Raw genomic sequence first — 16,787 nt, 5'->3', positions numbered from 1 at the left:
AAAATCTATAAATTTCCTAAACTTAACATTAATTAAAACAACAAAATAGCCACAAAAATATTCTACAAACCTATACATATCGGTAACTACCTATGACTTCAATATCTATTAAAAAATCAGTTATTCTTCACAATTTATAAATGCATTCAAATTTTCAGCTACAAATAATTATCTTAACATGGAAATTAGAAAATTAGCATAGATATTTAAAAACACCAAAACTACCCACACAACTAATAAATTATGCAAACCAAACAGCAAAAGCTCGTCTAACCAGTCACATAATGAAAGAAAACTTTTCAACATACAAAAATCATTAAGCTACCATATATTCAGAATACATACAAAGCTTATAAATATATATTCAAGCACAGTGGCACACCCATAGGGAGGGCAAGGGAAACTGCCCCTCCAAAAGAAAAAGGGAAAACAGAAACAGAAAATTTTCCAAAAATTTTTTCCTAATTAAAATTCATTCTTTTATGTATGTTGTGTCATGTCTTCTTTCTATACTACTTATGAATTAGCAGTCACATAAGGTGAGAATACCCTATAGCTCTTGGGAATCACGGTCGCTGTGAATGCAAGGCGAACAAAGTAGTGCTCGGGCAGACTGTGCGCGGCTTCATTTGTCCAAGCCGGGTCAGAGGAGATCACGGGTATCATGTATTGGCAATCACTGCAGATGCTCAGTCATAGGTCGAATGCAATGCATAGTGTGTAATCTCAAATTATCTAATCAACTCAGGCTCCCCCCCCTGCCCAAGATTAAATCCTGAGTGTGCCACTGTCAAGCACACCAACTATAAATTAGTGTTTAATACTAGTCACAAATTAGCAACTTTCTTAAAGCCTACAAAATTACACTCATACAAGGAAATATTAGAATACCACAATGTGGTGTCCAAATTTCCTTGCCAGCATGACTGCAATGTCACTTATACAGGTTCCATGATCAGATCATTATGGACAAGATTACAGGCACACTTACATGATTCCAATATACCAATTCCAGACTATCTAAATAATAAGAAGAGGAAAAACCAAAATAAGGAAAAAAAAAAAAAAAAAAAAAATACCAGGAAAACAGAAATTGCAACCCAGATGTTCAACAGAAGCATATCCCACAAATTTAAAAAGCCATCATATTTGACATACAGATTAATGAAACAATGCAGAGGATATCAGAAACTATAGCCATTGAATGTGACAAAAACTCCATAAATGTCCACTGCCTCTATGTAATCTCAGAGAGCTAGAAGCTCCACAAAATGAAAATCAGGCCTATATTCCCACCATTAGAAAGCAACACAGAAAATCTGATACAAATATAAAGCCATAGACTCCACTTTGTCCATGGGCTCTGAAGACAACACTTAGTCAAAATGGCTCATATCCCGCACTCCCATTTTTATCCATTTTTTTTTATATTTTGCTCCTTTTGAAGTTCCTCGTTGACATGAGACCATTATAAAATCACTGTATGAATTTTTCAATTTTTAGTTCGAACGTCTTTAATTACTGCATATTCAGTCTCCATATATTTTACCCCCCCCCCTTTTGAAAAAAATAAGTCTGATGTATTTATTCAAATGATAGTCCTGAAATGGTTTATAGTTCATTATTCATAGTTCATTTTAATGGTTTAAAGTTCAGTTATATATACTTTTTATCAATATATTTCTGATGCCATTCCATAAAAAGTTAATCTCGAGGATTCTACAAGGATATGTCAAAAATCATTCCTTTTATATCACTTTTCTTTTAATTTAGATTTTTAAATGCATATCTTCAATGTTTTAATCTAATTGGAATAAAAAACCCAATGACGTAATACAAGAAGTACTCCTTATGAAAATAAGCAAAATAGCCATAAGCATTGCTTACTAAATAACTTAAGGAATTCACAACATACAACAGTATATAAATTAAATTAAACTTTAATAAATATTTCCAATATTTCAGCAACGTCACGTTGCCATCTTCACAGGAACTTAAAACAAAGACACGTTCATGCAGGCACTACACACACACACAGTAAATGAGGAAGAAGCGAGGAAGCTATTGTTTTTCCTAAAAGTCCTGATGGTGTCCCCTAGCGGGCTATGTAGTTATTCTTGGCCGTTGGGCTGAAGGTCTTCTGATGTATGTCTCCCAAATTTGGGGCAGTCTCATTCAACCAAATTTGTTGAGGTTTGGCATGTTTCTTAGGGCTGACGCTGATTCCATGAAAAGTCTTTCAAATTAGAATTTGCTATGGTGTATTAGTGTAGCTTTCTTCCACCGTATTCTGTGGCGTGTATCCAGAGCATGGTCTGCAAGACCAGAGTAGCTGTACTGGTGAAAACGGAGGTAGTCCTTGTGTTCTGAAATTCTGATATTTGCTGTCCTGCCTGTTTGGCCAAAGTAAGACAGCTTACAGCTGCAAGGGGCCTGGTATACACCAGTTAGGCCTAGGGGAAGTCATTGGTCCTTGGATAAGGGACACCAATTTTCTATATGGTCTCTAACAAGAGGTCAAGTCATGTTTTTTTAAGATTTTGGTAATTTTTTCTGAGGTGCCTCGGATGTAGGGAATGGTGATGAAATTAGAGTAATCCTTGTTGTGAAAGAGGGGGGGGTTGTGGTTTATTGGTTTCAATGTTTTTTTTTGGATTTTTTTTGGGGGGGAGGGGTAGCCATTGGCTGAGAAAGTGTTGAGGATGTGGTTTAGTTCAGTGGTTAAGGCATTGTCATTAGAAAAGATTAGTTTAGCGCTGTTGTATAGTGTCTTAATTATTCCATATTGTGTGTGTGTGTGTGTGGGAGGGGGGGGGAATTATTGGTGGATGTATCTGCCTGTATGGGTGGGGTTTCTATAAACTGAGAAAACCAAGGTTCCATCAGGTTGGCAGGTGACTAGTGTGTCTGGGAACGGGAGGCTACTGTTTTCCTCCTTTTCCAGGGTGAACTTGATTCTGGGGTGTTGGTTGTTTAACTGTGTTAAGAAGGAGAGGAGTATGTCAGAGCCATGCAACCAAATAGCGAACACATCATCAATGTAGCGAAGCCATATGGTTGGTTTTTTTTGGCAGAGTTTAAGGCTTTCTCTTCAAAAGTCTCCATAAAGAAGTCGGCCAAATGAGGGGAGAGTGGTGAACCCATAACTGTCCCATCTATTTCTTTGTAGAATTTTCCTTGCCAAACGAAATAGCCTGAGTTCATTGTTCTCCTTCTTATCATTGTGAATTGAAATAAGGATGAGATATTGGGAGGAAATTTAGCTTGGATTAACTCTAAGGTTTCCTTGAGTGGGACATTTGTGAATAAGGAGGAGACGTCAAAACTGACCATTATGTCAGTATGTTGGAGTGTAAGGTTTTCTATGCTGGCTTTGAAGTGGGCTGAGTTTTTTTATGTGTAATGGTGTGTTGCCAGTATAGTGTGTGAGCCCTTTGGCCAAATGTTTAGCTAATTTGTATGTGGGGGAATCATCCACTATGGGACATAATGGCACATTTTCTTTATGTATTTTTGGGAGTCCACATATCCGGGGGAGTATGGAGTTGAATGGTTTTAATTTGTTAGTAACTTCTACATGCCAAGAAGTGACCTTTTTAAGGAGCCTGTGCAGTTTTCTAATTTGTTATTGGTGGGATTGTATTCAATAGGGAGGTAAGTAGTCCGATCTAATAATAGAGGATTAAGCTTACCTGTGTAGTCCGTTTGGTTAAGTACTACTGTGGCGTTTCCCTTGTCCACTTTGGTGATTACTATTTGTTTGTTTTTCTTCATTTCCAGCTGGGCTTTATATTCCTTATTGGATATGTTGGTTTTTGGTGGTCTTGCTTTGGTGAGAACACAAGCTACATCTAGTGTAGTATTGTTGGCAATGTGGTTTGAAAGGTGGCGGATCTTGTGTTCAATTTGGATCATTATATTCTCGGCCGGTATTTTTCTAGGAGCAATGGCAAAGTTGTGGACACATGAAAGAGCGTTGAGTGCTTCAGGCTTCAAATTAACTGAAGAAAGGTTGACCACAGTGTTGGTTGGAAGTTTAGATTCGGAGGTCGAGTTCTTTTTTAATTTCTTAAATTTCTTGATATGTCGACCTCGTATTTTTTCAAATTCTTTATCTGCAGACAGTGCACGAGTCATCGTATAAAATTAACCAAAGCTTGTGATTTAACGCGCTGGAAAGTTCTTCAAGTGCCCGAATAGCTAAGTTTGCATCAGCTAAAGAAGGCGTGTGGTGGCAATTTGTTCTCGTACCAGCGCTTTGCTGGCCTGGTTATAAATTCGGAGAGCCTTTTGTGAAAAGAAATTGTGCTTGAATTTAACACAATTTGGGATTACCTGATTATCCCGGCAGCGTTTTAGGAAGGTCAGACGATTCAGTTGTCTTGACAGCTTCAGCTTCATTTTACCGTATTGGCAGGCCTCTCCATGGATGATAGTAATTCTCGTAGGAAGGCTTATACGTTGGTTATACATGCTTACTAAATAACTTAAGGAATTCACAACGTACAATAGAATATAAATTAAATTAAACTTTAATAAATATTTCGGCAACGTCATGTTGCCATCTTCACAGGAACTTAAAATAAAGACACACGTGCACGCAGGCATTACACACATTTTTGGAAACACAAAGACTACATCTGTTTTCACCAGTACCGCCACTCTGGTCTTGCAGACCATGTTCTGGATACATGTCACAAAATACGGTGGAAGAAAGTTATAGTAATACACCGTAGCAAATTCAAATTTGAAAGACTTTTCATGGAATGAACCTCAGCACTAAGAAAGATGCCAAACCTCAATAAATTTGGTTGCATGAGACTGCCCCAAATTTGGGAGACATACATCAGAAGACCTTCAGCCCAACGACCAAGAATACCTACATAGCCTGCCAGGGGGAACCATCAGGACTTTTAGGAAAAACAATAGCTTCCACGCTTCTTGCTGATTTACTGTGTGTAGTGCTTGCGTGCACGTGTCTTTATTTTAAGTTTCTGTGAAGATGGCAACGTGCAAATATTTCTGTTGTACGTTGTGAATTCCTTAAGTTATTTAGTAAGCATGTCATTTAGTAAGTTATTTAGTAAGTTGCCGAAATATTTCCAATATTTCGGCAATGTACAAATATTTCTGTTGTACGTTGTGAATTCCTTAAGTTATTTAGTAAGCATGTATAACCAACGTATAAGCCTTCCTATGAGAATTACTATCATCCACGAAGATTCCATCGCACGAAGGCCCGCAAATATGGTAAAATGAAGCAGAAGCTATCAAGACAACTGAATCGTCTGACCTTCCTAAAACACTGCTGGGATAATCAGGTAATCACAAATTGTGTTAAATTCAAGCACCATTTTTTTTCACAAAAGGCTATCTGAATTTATAACTGCACCAGCCAAGTGCTCCTACAAGAACAAATTGCCAGCACGCGCGTTCTCCTAGCTGATGCAAACTTAGCTATTCTGGCGCTTGAAGAAGAGCTTTCCAGCACATTAAATAACGAGCTTTGGTCAATTTTATACAACATCTCGTGCACTGCTGCAGATAAAAAATTTGAAAAATACGAGGTCGACACATCAAGAAATTTGAGAAATTAAAAAAGAACTCGACCTCCGAACCTAAACTTCCAACCAACACTGTGGTCAACCTTTCTTCAGTTAATTTCAAGGCTGAAGCATTCAACGCTCTTTCACGTGGCCACAACTTCGTCATTGCTCCCAGAAAAATACCGGCCGAGGATATAATGATCCAAATTGAACGTGGGATCCGCCACCTTCCAAATCACATCGCCATCAATATTAGACTAGATGTAGCTTGTGTTCTCATCAAAGCAAGGCCATCAAAAACTAACATATCCAATAAGGAATATAAAAACCCTGCAGGAAATGAAGAAAAACAAACAAATAGTAATCACCAAAACGGATAAGGAAAACGCCACAGTAGTACTTAACCAAACGGACTACACAGGTAAGCTTAATGCTCTATTATTAGATCGGGCTACTTACCTCCCTATTGAATACAATCCCACCAACTCACAAATTAGAAAACTGCACAGGCTCCTTAAGAAGGTCACTTCTTGGCCTGTAGAAGTTACTAACAAATTAAAACCGTTCAACTCCATATACCCCCCCCCCCCCCGGATATATGGACTCCCAAAAATACATAAAGAAAATGTGCCATTACGTCCCATAGTGGATGGCATCGATTCCCCCATATACAAATTAGCTCAACATTTGGCTAAAGTGCTCACACACTAACTGACAACATACCATCACACAAAAAACTCAGCCCACTTCAAAGCCAGCATAGAAAACCTTACACTCTAACATAATAATGGTCAGTTTGACGTCTCCTCCTTATTCACAAATGTTCCACTCAAGGAAACTTTAGAGTTAATCCAAGCTAAATTTTCTCCCGATATCTCAGCCCTATTTCAGTTCACAATGAACTCAGGCTATTTCGTTTGGCAAGGAAAATTCTACAAACAAATAGAGGGGACAGCCATGGGTTCACCACTCTCCCCTCCTTTGACCAACTTCTTTATGGAGATTTTTGAAGAGAAAACCTTAAACTCTGCCCCACAAAAACCAACCATATGGCTTCGCTACATTGATGATGTGTTTGCTATTTGGTTGCATGGCTCTGATACACTCCTCTCCTTCTTAACACACTTAAACAACCAACACCCCCAGAATCAATTCACCCTGCAAAAGGAGGAAAACAATAGCCTCCCGTTCCTAGACACACTAGTCACCCGCCAACCCGATGGAACCTTGGTTTTCTCAGTTTATAGAAAACCCACCCATACAAGGATTACTCTAAATCCATCACCATTCCCTACATCCGAGGCACCTCGGAAAAAATCACCAAAATCTTAAAAAAATATGACTTGACCTCTTGTTACAGTCGATATAGAAAATTGGTGTCCCTTATCTGCTCCACAAAAGACCAACCATTTTCCTAGATCTACCTGGTGTATACCAGGTCCCTTGCAGCTGTAAGCTGTCCTACTTTGGACAAACAGGCAGGACAGTAAAAATCAGAATTTCAGAATACAAGGACTACATCAGTTTTCACCAGTACAGCCACTCTGGTCTTGCAGACCATGCTCTGGATACACGCCACAGAATACGGTGGAAGAAAGCTACAGTAATACACCGTAGTAAATTCAAATTTGAAAGACTTTTCATGGAATCAGCATCAGCCCTAAGAAACATGCCAAACCTCAACAAATTTAGTTGCATGAGACTGCCCCAAATTTGGGAGACATACATCAGAAGACCTTCAGCCCAACGGCCAAGAATACCTACATAGCCCGCCAGGGGGCACCATCAGGACTTTTAGGAAAAACAATAGCTTCATCGCTTCTTCTTCATTTACTGTGTGTGTAGTGCCTGCATGCACGTGTCTTTATTTTAAGTTCCTGTGAAGATGGCAATGTGATGTTGCCGAAATATCGGAAATATTTATTAAAGTTTAATTTAATTTATATTCTATTGTACGTTGTGAATTCCTTAAGTTATTTAGTAAGCATGTATAACCAACGTATAAGATTTCCTACGACAATAGCCATAAGCATTAATATTAATTTGGAGGAGTAACACAAAAAATTTCCGGAAACAATATTTATAAAAAAATTATATATGCACACATACACACACACACACATGTGCTAGCAATAATACCAAATGAGAAAAGTTTGTAAATTGCCTCTAGCTGGTCAACCAACTCCATTTCTAGTCCCATCAGAGTATTCCACAAGGATGAAGACTCTCTTCCAAACTCTTTAGTAATTTCATTTACTGTCTGAACAACAGCAGCATCTTCACTATCAAGATCCAATGACATCACATCCTGAAATACCTAAAAAGATTTCAAGCTGTTATACATTCATGTCAAAAGTAGATTCTTATTTTTTCATGAAATTTCTAATGTGTGAAATTTGTATTATCCTTTTAAGTATAGAGATAGGAAGCTAAAAAGATCTCAGATGTTTCCTTTTGTGAGTCAAAGTGTTTTACTTTAATAAAAAATTAGCCACCAAACAATGTTCTGGGATGGCTAGCAATAAAAAAACATTTTGTCTATAAAAACAAATAAGCAAGCTTTTTTTTTCTTTTATGGAGTTCAGTACGATAATGAGCTGGTTTTTTGGCTACAGGTGCTTTAACATAGGTCACAGAAAAAAGAAAGACATTATTTCGTTATTTAATGAAAATAATCATATTATGATTTCATCAACCTACCTTTGTGGTATTAACTCTTCTGAATCAATAGAATTTAAAATTAATTTGCAGTTGTTTCCTTTAAGATTAAGCTACATCACTTGAAGAAAGTTGTTTAAAATATTAAAATTTAAAATTAAAAGCAAAAAGAAAACACTGAGGTTGAAATTTACTGAGAGCAATGAGATGAGGTAGTGAATGAATTCAGAATATGGAAGCGATAATCAATCATGAGACCAAATAAAAAAAATCTGAAGTAAAAATATAAAATATAAAAACATATTAAGAATATAAGTGATTAAGAATAAAAGATGAACTTGATATAAAAAGGAAAAGAAGAATGCCAAAGTTAATCTTTAAAGTTACCTGTGGCATAACTATAAACCAAAACAAAAAAATTACACTTTGGGCAAACTATATTTGGAATCATCTTGAAGACACCCTGTTCTCATCCATTCATCCCAAATCCTCTTTAGTTTTGTTATGTTGATGTTTTTGCTGATTGGCCTCATTGTGAAAATGAACTTACCGCCTTTCTACATCACAATAGCTTTCACTCATGCATTCAATTCATTATATAAATAAAAAGAAAATACTGGACTGGAAGTTTACCATTCTTGGATATGCTTGTTACTCACACAGCCTCCAGTACTTTGTCAACCAGTGTTTATTGGAAACCTACCTTTACTAGCAGTTACATTTATCAAAAGTCTGCTCATCACACCTCCCAAAAAACTGATGTTATCAAGTCATTAATTAACAGAGTGCATAATGTGTGCTCCTCTCCCTCAAACTTACAACAAGAACTTCTCAATATCAACTCTTTAATGGAATTAAATGGATACAACTCTCATCAAATCCAACAGATAACTGACTCATGTTCTAACTCCTAAAGATTCTTTGACAGACCACAGGGTTTCAATCCTTTATATTTCTGGTATCTCTGAACCAACTGATAGAATTTTCAAGTTTCAAACTTAATTGCAGATATTTTCCTATCAACAAAATTTCTCATCTGTTATCATCTGTTACAAAAGACAAATGTTGCCTCCATCTTTAGCTGGTGTTTACCAGCTAAAGCATTCAAGTCACTGGGTGACTTGAGTACCAATTTGTAGATACCAGTAGCATATCAGAGGGTGAACAGAATGAGAAAGAGATATCTATGAAAGGAATGAAGAGTAAAGAGATGAGAGGAAGGAAGGAAAATGGAAGGCGAGAGAGAGAGAGTAAAAGTAGAAAAGGTCAAGAATACCAGTGAGAGAAGAACCAACTGAAGCTGTAAGGAGTACCATGCAGAAAGATTTAGTGATTTGGGGTGTGCAGAGCATTCTAGCACAAGCAAAAATCAAAATTAAGAGACATTAAATTGTGTACAACAATTGCCCACGTGGTTAGCCTAGTGGCTTTGCACTTCACAACCATATGCCTGGGGAAGGAGTGTCCCAGGTTCGATTCCCGTCAAAGACGTGAGGAACTTGAGGATCTTCCTCAGCCATAGCCAAGTTAGCCGGTCTTGGGCAGTAGGGTTTTTCCACCAGTTTATCTGGCATTTTTCATCCCACACGCAGGCAAACCGGCCTCGTGAACATACGCTTCTAGTCAAAAATATATCCCCCAGCGGCAGGCTAGGCAACAGGTCGGTTGGGAGTAGTACTAACAAAGGTCGCATCTAAGTAACATGCAGGCCCTGCATAGGAAGCGGGAATAACGCATAGTGAAAGAAGAAATCGTGTACAACAATTGTAAAACCTCACTCAGCACTGAATGTGGATTATACAAAGGAGAAGAGATAGCCTATAAAGAACACTATGAATCTAACTAAATCATACATTTTTTTGCAGCAGTTTTATGTGCCCAAGCAAAAGTTGAATTGCATTCAACTCTGCTGTATAATTACTGCACTCAAGTGGGATCTAATTGGAATATAATAAGGTCAGGAAACAGAGCAGCACAACCAAAAGAGGACCTAGATCTTGAGTAATCAGTATAGATGGGCAAGAAGCATTAAACAACTGCTGGTAGACACATCATGGGGTATGAGATTTCTGTAGATGGGATAGTCAGAGGTTGCAGAATGGAGTGCAAACCTGCCATGGAAGAATGTTGTAATATTCAGTGCTAGTAACAGTATCAACATTTATACCAATAACTTGCACAATCTCTTTTACATGCACACCAAAGAGGTGTATGGCAGTCTGATTTGTGTAATATTGAGCTTCCCAACGTAAAGAAAAAAATACTAGTCTTGGTTGGATGTTCTGGAAAAGACTATTTTTAGTGCATAATCAGGAGAAAAACTGTTTCTTTCAAAGTGACAGAGCAGGTTCATTTGCTTCAACATATAAGATCAATGGTGGAGAAGTTCTACAGAGAATAGTGGGAGATCAGGGGAAAACCAGAGGTCATCCCTGGAAACTGTATAAAGAGGGTGTGAGTAGGGGAGTGAGAGGCAGGTTTTTTTCGTGCAGAGTTGTGGATGATTGGAATGCCTTGCCTGAGAGTGTGGTGTCTGCAAGGAGTTTGAGTGTGTTTAAGATGTGGTATGATGAGCTATGTGTGTGATAAAAGGGCCTCCCAGATGAGTCTTTGACTCCATGAGGTCTTGGGGTAATAATAATAATAAAGCCTCTGGGCAATGCATGAAAACCACCAGTAGCTATTCACATACCTTGACTGATGATGGATAGGATCCAACCATCAAACTATGCTCTCTCTGACCATATAAGTGCACAATAAAGGCAGAACAAGGGACATTGATCTGCAGCCTATTCAGTAGGGGATAAAATATGAAGGATATTCAATGCTCTTTTGCACTTTTACAAATTTGACAACGTGTGTGAAGAATGAATGCTTCATGTCAATAAGCCTCAAGAACTTTGCCTCTAGTGCTATTGGAATAATACTGTCATTTTTCTAAAATAAGGATTTGGGTGAAGAATACATTTTCAGCAGAGGTGTGCACAGGCACTTTTTTTTTTCTTCTGAAAACCTGAGCCCATCATTAAGAGCCCATGTAAGGACATGATTGATTGATAGCTGAAGTTGTCTTTCAATTACCTTCATATTGCAAGAATGACAGTAAATTGTGAAGTACTTTCTACTGCTAAGGGAAACTGTTCAGTGATTGAATTAACTTTGAGAGAAAAGTGTGCATCACACTTAAGACAATGCCTCGAGCAAACCCTCTTCTTGATGATATAGCCAAGATAAAGTGCTTTCCACTTTGACTTGGAAGATTTAATTGGACAGAAAGTATTTAATAAATACAGGAAGGTATTCCCTGAGACAAATATTAAAAATATCATTTAATATGACATATCTCCAAGCTGACAGTGTCATTAGCTTTTTCCATGTCAAAGAAGACTGAAACTGATATTTTGTTTTTTCCTCTTATACATGCTTCTAAATGGATGAAAGGATCCAACATAAAACAATATTCACAAAAGCCATGTTGAGTGTTGGAAAGAAGTTTGTTGGTTTCTAAGTACCAAAGAAGGCTGGCATTTACCATTTTCCCAATATCTTACAAAACCAGCTGATCAGATTGAGATGTTCATAATTGTTTGCTTGTGTTGGATCCTTTCCTGATTTTGGGATAGCAATGACAACTGACTTATGTCAAGAATCTGGAAACTCTTTCTCCATCAGTATTCTATTGGATAGTAGATGGAGATACAGAGAAGGTGAAAGATGTTTTATCATGTTGCAATGGATGTCACCAGTCTCCACTGCATTGAGATGATAGTGTAATGCTCTTTTTAGCTCTTCCTTAATGAGTGGCAGATTGTATGCCTCTAGCCCATTTGGAGAAAAGTTTAGCTGGTGTTTATTTCTTCTCGTTTTTTCAATATTAAAAATTCAGGAGGATATGAAGCTGTTTTACTGTTGAGATTCCAGTAAAAATTTCTCCTAATGTGCTTTTGCCTGAGCACATTTGAAAGCAATGAAATCTGATGCAGTAGGATATCTGCAAAATATACCAAATGCTGTGTCCTGATCTCTTTTGGTTGCTTAGAACTCAGGGTTCCACCAAGGCTTTATATACAGTGGAAATGAATTGAGATAATGTTTTTGGAATTACTGATATTGCTGCTTGGACAATACAATCTGTTACATACTTTACTGCTTCACTAATAGGTGTTTGAATGACTGCCTCGGAACTAAATTTGGCAAGATAATAAAAAAAACAGTGTTCCGATCAGCCTGGTCCATTTACCATGTGGGCATTCTTGTGGGAAAACATGGTTTCTGTGAGGAGATAGTAAAAACAACAGGAAAATGATTGCTTCCATATAAGTTCTCTTCAACATCCCACATGAGCAAACTACTTGCTGATATTGCAGAATATGAGTGGGCAAGCATATGTAAGAAAGTACTGAGTCTATTATTCAGAAGGGAGAATTCACTTGTCAAGCATCTGCTCAATGATATGACCTTGTCCATTTGTGTTGGCACTAACCCACAGAGTGTTGGGCCCATTAAAGTCACCCATAAAAAGTATGGGCTCAGGTAAATTATTATTATTAAAGAGAGACTTCCAGGGAGTCAGGGATTCATTGAGGAGGCTCCCTACTACATGCACCAGCAATCATACTTGTTCTTGAATTCATTCACATTGCTTATACACACAACATCCAATGGAAATCCCTTCCAATCATGCACCACTATATGAGAAAAAAATCTTGATCTCATCCCCTTCTTAGGTAGCATTCATTCTCAGCTTCCAAGGATGCTCTCTTGTCCTTTCCCCACACTCCATAAAATGAAAAATTCCATCAACTAAAATCCTGTAACACCTTTCAGAAGTTTGTAAGTCTCAATCATATCACCAATCTCTCTTCTGTTTGCTAGTGTCTGCAGTCAAAAAATTCTCAATCTGCCTTCATAATCAATATTCCACAATCCTGATATCATTTTTAACATCCTCCTTTGCATTTTCTCCACTGTATCAGAATCACAATGGGAACAGGGAGACCACACCTGCACACAATAGTCCAAATGAGGTCTTATCAAGGCCGTGTAAAGAGGCAAAATGACCTCCTTATCTTTGCATGTTAAAGTTCATTTCAGCATTGCAATTATCTTTTGAGTTGTATTTGCAATCTTTACTACATGGCCCCTGAACTTCAGCTTCCTATCTACTAACACTTCAAGATCCCTAAGCCTGGAGAGTTTCTTATAGCATAATCCACCGATATAATATGACATTGGATATATAATCATGCCAAGGTGCATGACTTTACATTTACTGACATCCATTTTCTCATGCCCAATTCCAGCCTATTCAAATCATTCTTCAAGTGTTGCATATCAGCTGCATTACTGATTACCCTACCTATCTTTGCATCATCAGCAAAGAGCTATATGTCACATGTCAAATCCTACTCAATGTCATTAATGTACAGATTGAATAACAGTGGCCCAAGGACTGATCCTTGTGGTACCCCCCACTGGTTACTTTAAATTTGGCAGGCTCATATTCCCCATATACAACTTTTTGATATCTGTCAGTCAGCCATCCTCTTATCCATGCTAATATTTTATAATCCAAACCCATATTCTCCAATTTCTGCAAGTCTTTCATACTATATTCTGTTAAAAGCAAAAAGCCTCAGCAAAATCCAAAAGTATCATGGTGTATCCATTCCCTTTGTCTAGTTCAATGGCAACATTATTATAGAATGTGAGCAAGTTGCTAAAACATGACCTTCACTTAGAGATTCCACTCCTGCAGAATCTTCCCTGTTCTGAGACTCAAATTATATAGCCTTGTTAAAGGAATAGCTAGTTCAGCTATTCCTTTAGCACCTGTGCTGATATCCCATCAGCACCTATTTGCTGAATTCCCATTCAGTTTATGCAAAAGCTCAAATACCTCCTCCTTATACACCTAAGTTCTTCAACCAGTGAAGAGGTAGTAGTGAGCTCAATGTCGCATACACCAGGATGATAGCTTTTAACAAAATGGGCACTCATTAGTTGAACAACCTCTTCAGCATCTGTAACCCTTATGCTATCTGCATTTCGAAGAGTTTTTCTTTCTTTCTTTTACTTGCAGCATATTGATAGAATTCTTGTAGACTGTCTTTAGCATGCAGAGCCAGTTTCTTTTCATACTCAATGTCTGAAAAGTGTCAGACTTTGCTTTCCATAAAACAGTTGTGACTCTTCTGGCCTGCTACTTATAATTTTCATAACGGACATCATCCTTATGCACATGGTATTTCTTCCACATCATCCTGTCTTATGAATCGCTTGCTTGATAACATTTACACATTCATTTGACTCTTGGCCTATTTATTCTTCAAACTCTTGGGACACATTCTGATACTGCATCATTTAAGTATTGTTTAAATGCTTCCCATGAACTGTCGATATTCCATGATGAGACCCATTCCTGTCATTAACACAGTCACATAACATTATCACTATTACACGCCTATTCTCACCATTTCTCCCATTATAATTTAGTTTCCCTGTCTCTCTGTGTTAGGTCTCATACCACTATATCAAATAATGCATTCAAGTGTAAGCCGTCCCTCTTATACAATTCCAATCTTTCCTCAAACTCACTCCATACATTCAAAAACTTGTATCCATTCCTTCTACACAGTTTACACACTGAAATGTTTGCCATCGTAGCCCCTTCTTAATTAATTTTTGTCATATTGAGGTAATATGCTTATGATTTTCACTTTCTTACTCTTCACTCTTGCTTCTTCCAACAACCCTTTCATGTCCTCCATTTCAGACAAATTACAGACTCTACAATCATGTTATAAATAACTGCCATATATGCCGGTGTATAGGACAATCGGCGTATAAGAAGAGGCCTAAATTTTAGGCTATTTTTAGGTTTTAAGCTTATGTCGGTTTATAAGATGACTCCCAATTTCTTCTTTCTTGTATTAATGTAACATTAGGTATTGTTGTTATATCTGTTATTTTTATATCTATGCATATCCATTATTTTTTTACATATAATAGATTTAGTATTTACGCGAATTACCCTAATTAAAAGTGATTAGCCCCAATTTTATTATTTTATTATTATAATTATTAATTTTGCATTTTTTTTAAATTTTAGGATTATTAAAATTGTTACGATTTAAAATCATGGAACCAGCAACAAAACGAAGAAAGTATGAAGCTCGATTTAAAATAAGGGTAATTGAAATGGCAAAGCAAACTAATAACTGTGCTGCTGCAAGAAAGTTTGGCATAACCGAGAAGATGGTAAGAGAATGGAGGAAGAAAGAAGATTTTTTTTAAAAAATTGCCAAAGAAAAAATGTGTGATGAGAACAGGGATCACCACCCAACACAAAAACTAGGGGTCATAAGCACCCTTAAACACAGAGCGCAAACCATTTATTCAAATGAACAAGCTCTTAACCATGAATATGAGACCATCAAACATACCTTTATAAAAAATGAATACAGTATAAAAACCATTCACAAGATCCTCCACAAAGATACCACTAATAACTAATAATAGAGGCATTTCAGAAAAAATAGACAGAACACTACACAAATACAACATCAAAGCCACCTTTAAACTCCCGAAAAAATTAAGACACCTATTCAGTTCTTCCAAGGATCCCCTGCCACATTTAGCCCACCCAGGGGTTTACAAAATAGATTGCACATGTAACATACCATACATAGGGGAAAGGCGAACCATCCCAATCAGAAAGGATGAACACAAACGTCACATAAAATACCTCCATTTTGGAAAAACCGGCCTTTCTGACCATGCACTCCAAACATACCACAGAATTGACTGGAAAGGTACCAAGTCCCTACACAGCACCAAAACCTGGTTTGAGCGGAAATTCAAGGAAGCATGTGAAATGCTCAAACATGATCCGAATCTGAATAAAAATGATGGTCTAACAATTCCAAGTGGAGGATCCATCTACAACCTTCATAGCAACCACGAAGAAAAATCTCAATACAAGACCTAGTGAAGTGTTTTTTTTTTTCTCTTGAACATTCAATAGCAACCTGTACTGTACAAATCCAGAAGATAATCGTAATGTAACAATATAAACTGTATAATTCCAGAAGAATCCTAGTACGTGAGGACTTTAGCAGAGTTTATTGTAGTTTTTATTTTATTTTTGTTTATTTTATTTTATTTATTTATTTTTTTTTTTCACTAGAGGGCAGGCTAAGAAAAAAGATTAGTTAACAATGTAGATGTAATTTACTTGTGTAGAGTGCAACAGCATGTAGTGTTCTCATACTTCTGAATGTATCCTTCTGAAGATGACCTCAATACAGGGGTCGAAACGTAAAGTTATTATTTTATTATTAATCAGTAAAATAATCTTTTCAACACATGTGTTTTGTGTCCCTAAATTCATAAATATGAATACCTAAATGTTCATCCAAGAAATTAAGCTTCCCTTTTTATACTCGCCATATAAGAAGAACCATGATTTCTAGGGGTTTTCTGTAGTATTTGAGAGTCGTCTTATACGCCGACATATACGGTACTTTAATTTCCAAATGTTTTGAGTTTCATATTAAAGTCATCATCTGGAGTATACACATA

The 16,787-nt window shown here is 37.1% G+C and overlaps 1 protein-coding gene across 4 annotated transcripts in view; it reads right to left on the bottom strand.

Annotated features, from left to right (window-relative positions):
* The window catches only part of LOC150094869 (dynein regulatory complex subunit 3-like), a 304,780-nt gene that overhangs the window by 46,066 nt on the left and 241,927 nt on the right, over positions 1-16,787 (bottom strand). For all 4 annotated transcript variants that reach the window (XM_090411304.1, XM_090411301.1, XM_090411303.1 and 1 more), the window contains one exon: positions 7,711-7,863. In XM_090411304.1, the coding sequence (XP_090267430.1) occupies positions 7,711-7,863 (153 nt within the window). The remainder of the gene's footprint in view (positions 1-7,710; positions 7,864-16,787) is intronic.

Source organism: Typopeltis vanoorti, chromosome 21, assembly GCF_054136105.1.
Source record: "Typopeltis vanoorti isolate ZY-2024b chromosome 21, IOZ_Tvanoo_1.0, whole genome shotgun sequence".
Classification (NCBI taxonomy): domain Eukaryota; kingdom Metazoa; phylum Arthropoda; class Arachnida; order Uropygi; family Thelyphonidae; genus Typopeltis; species Typopeltis vanoorti.
This window is presented reverse-complemented; position numbering and strand designations above follow the sequence as displayed.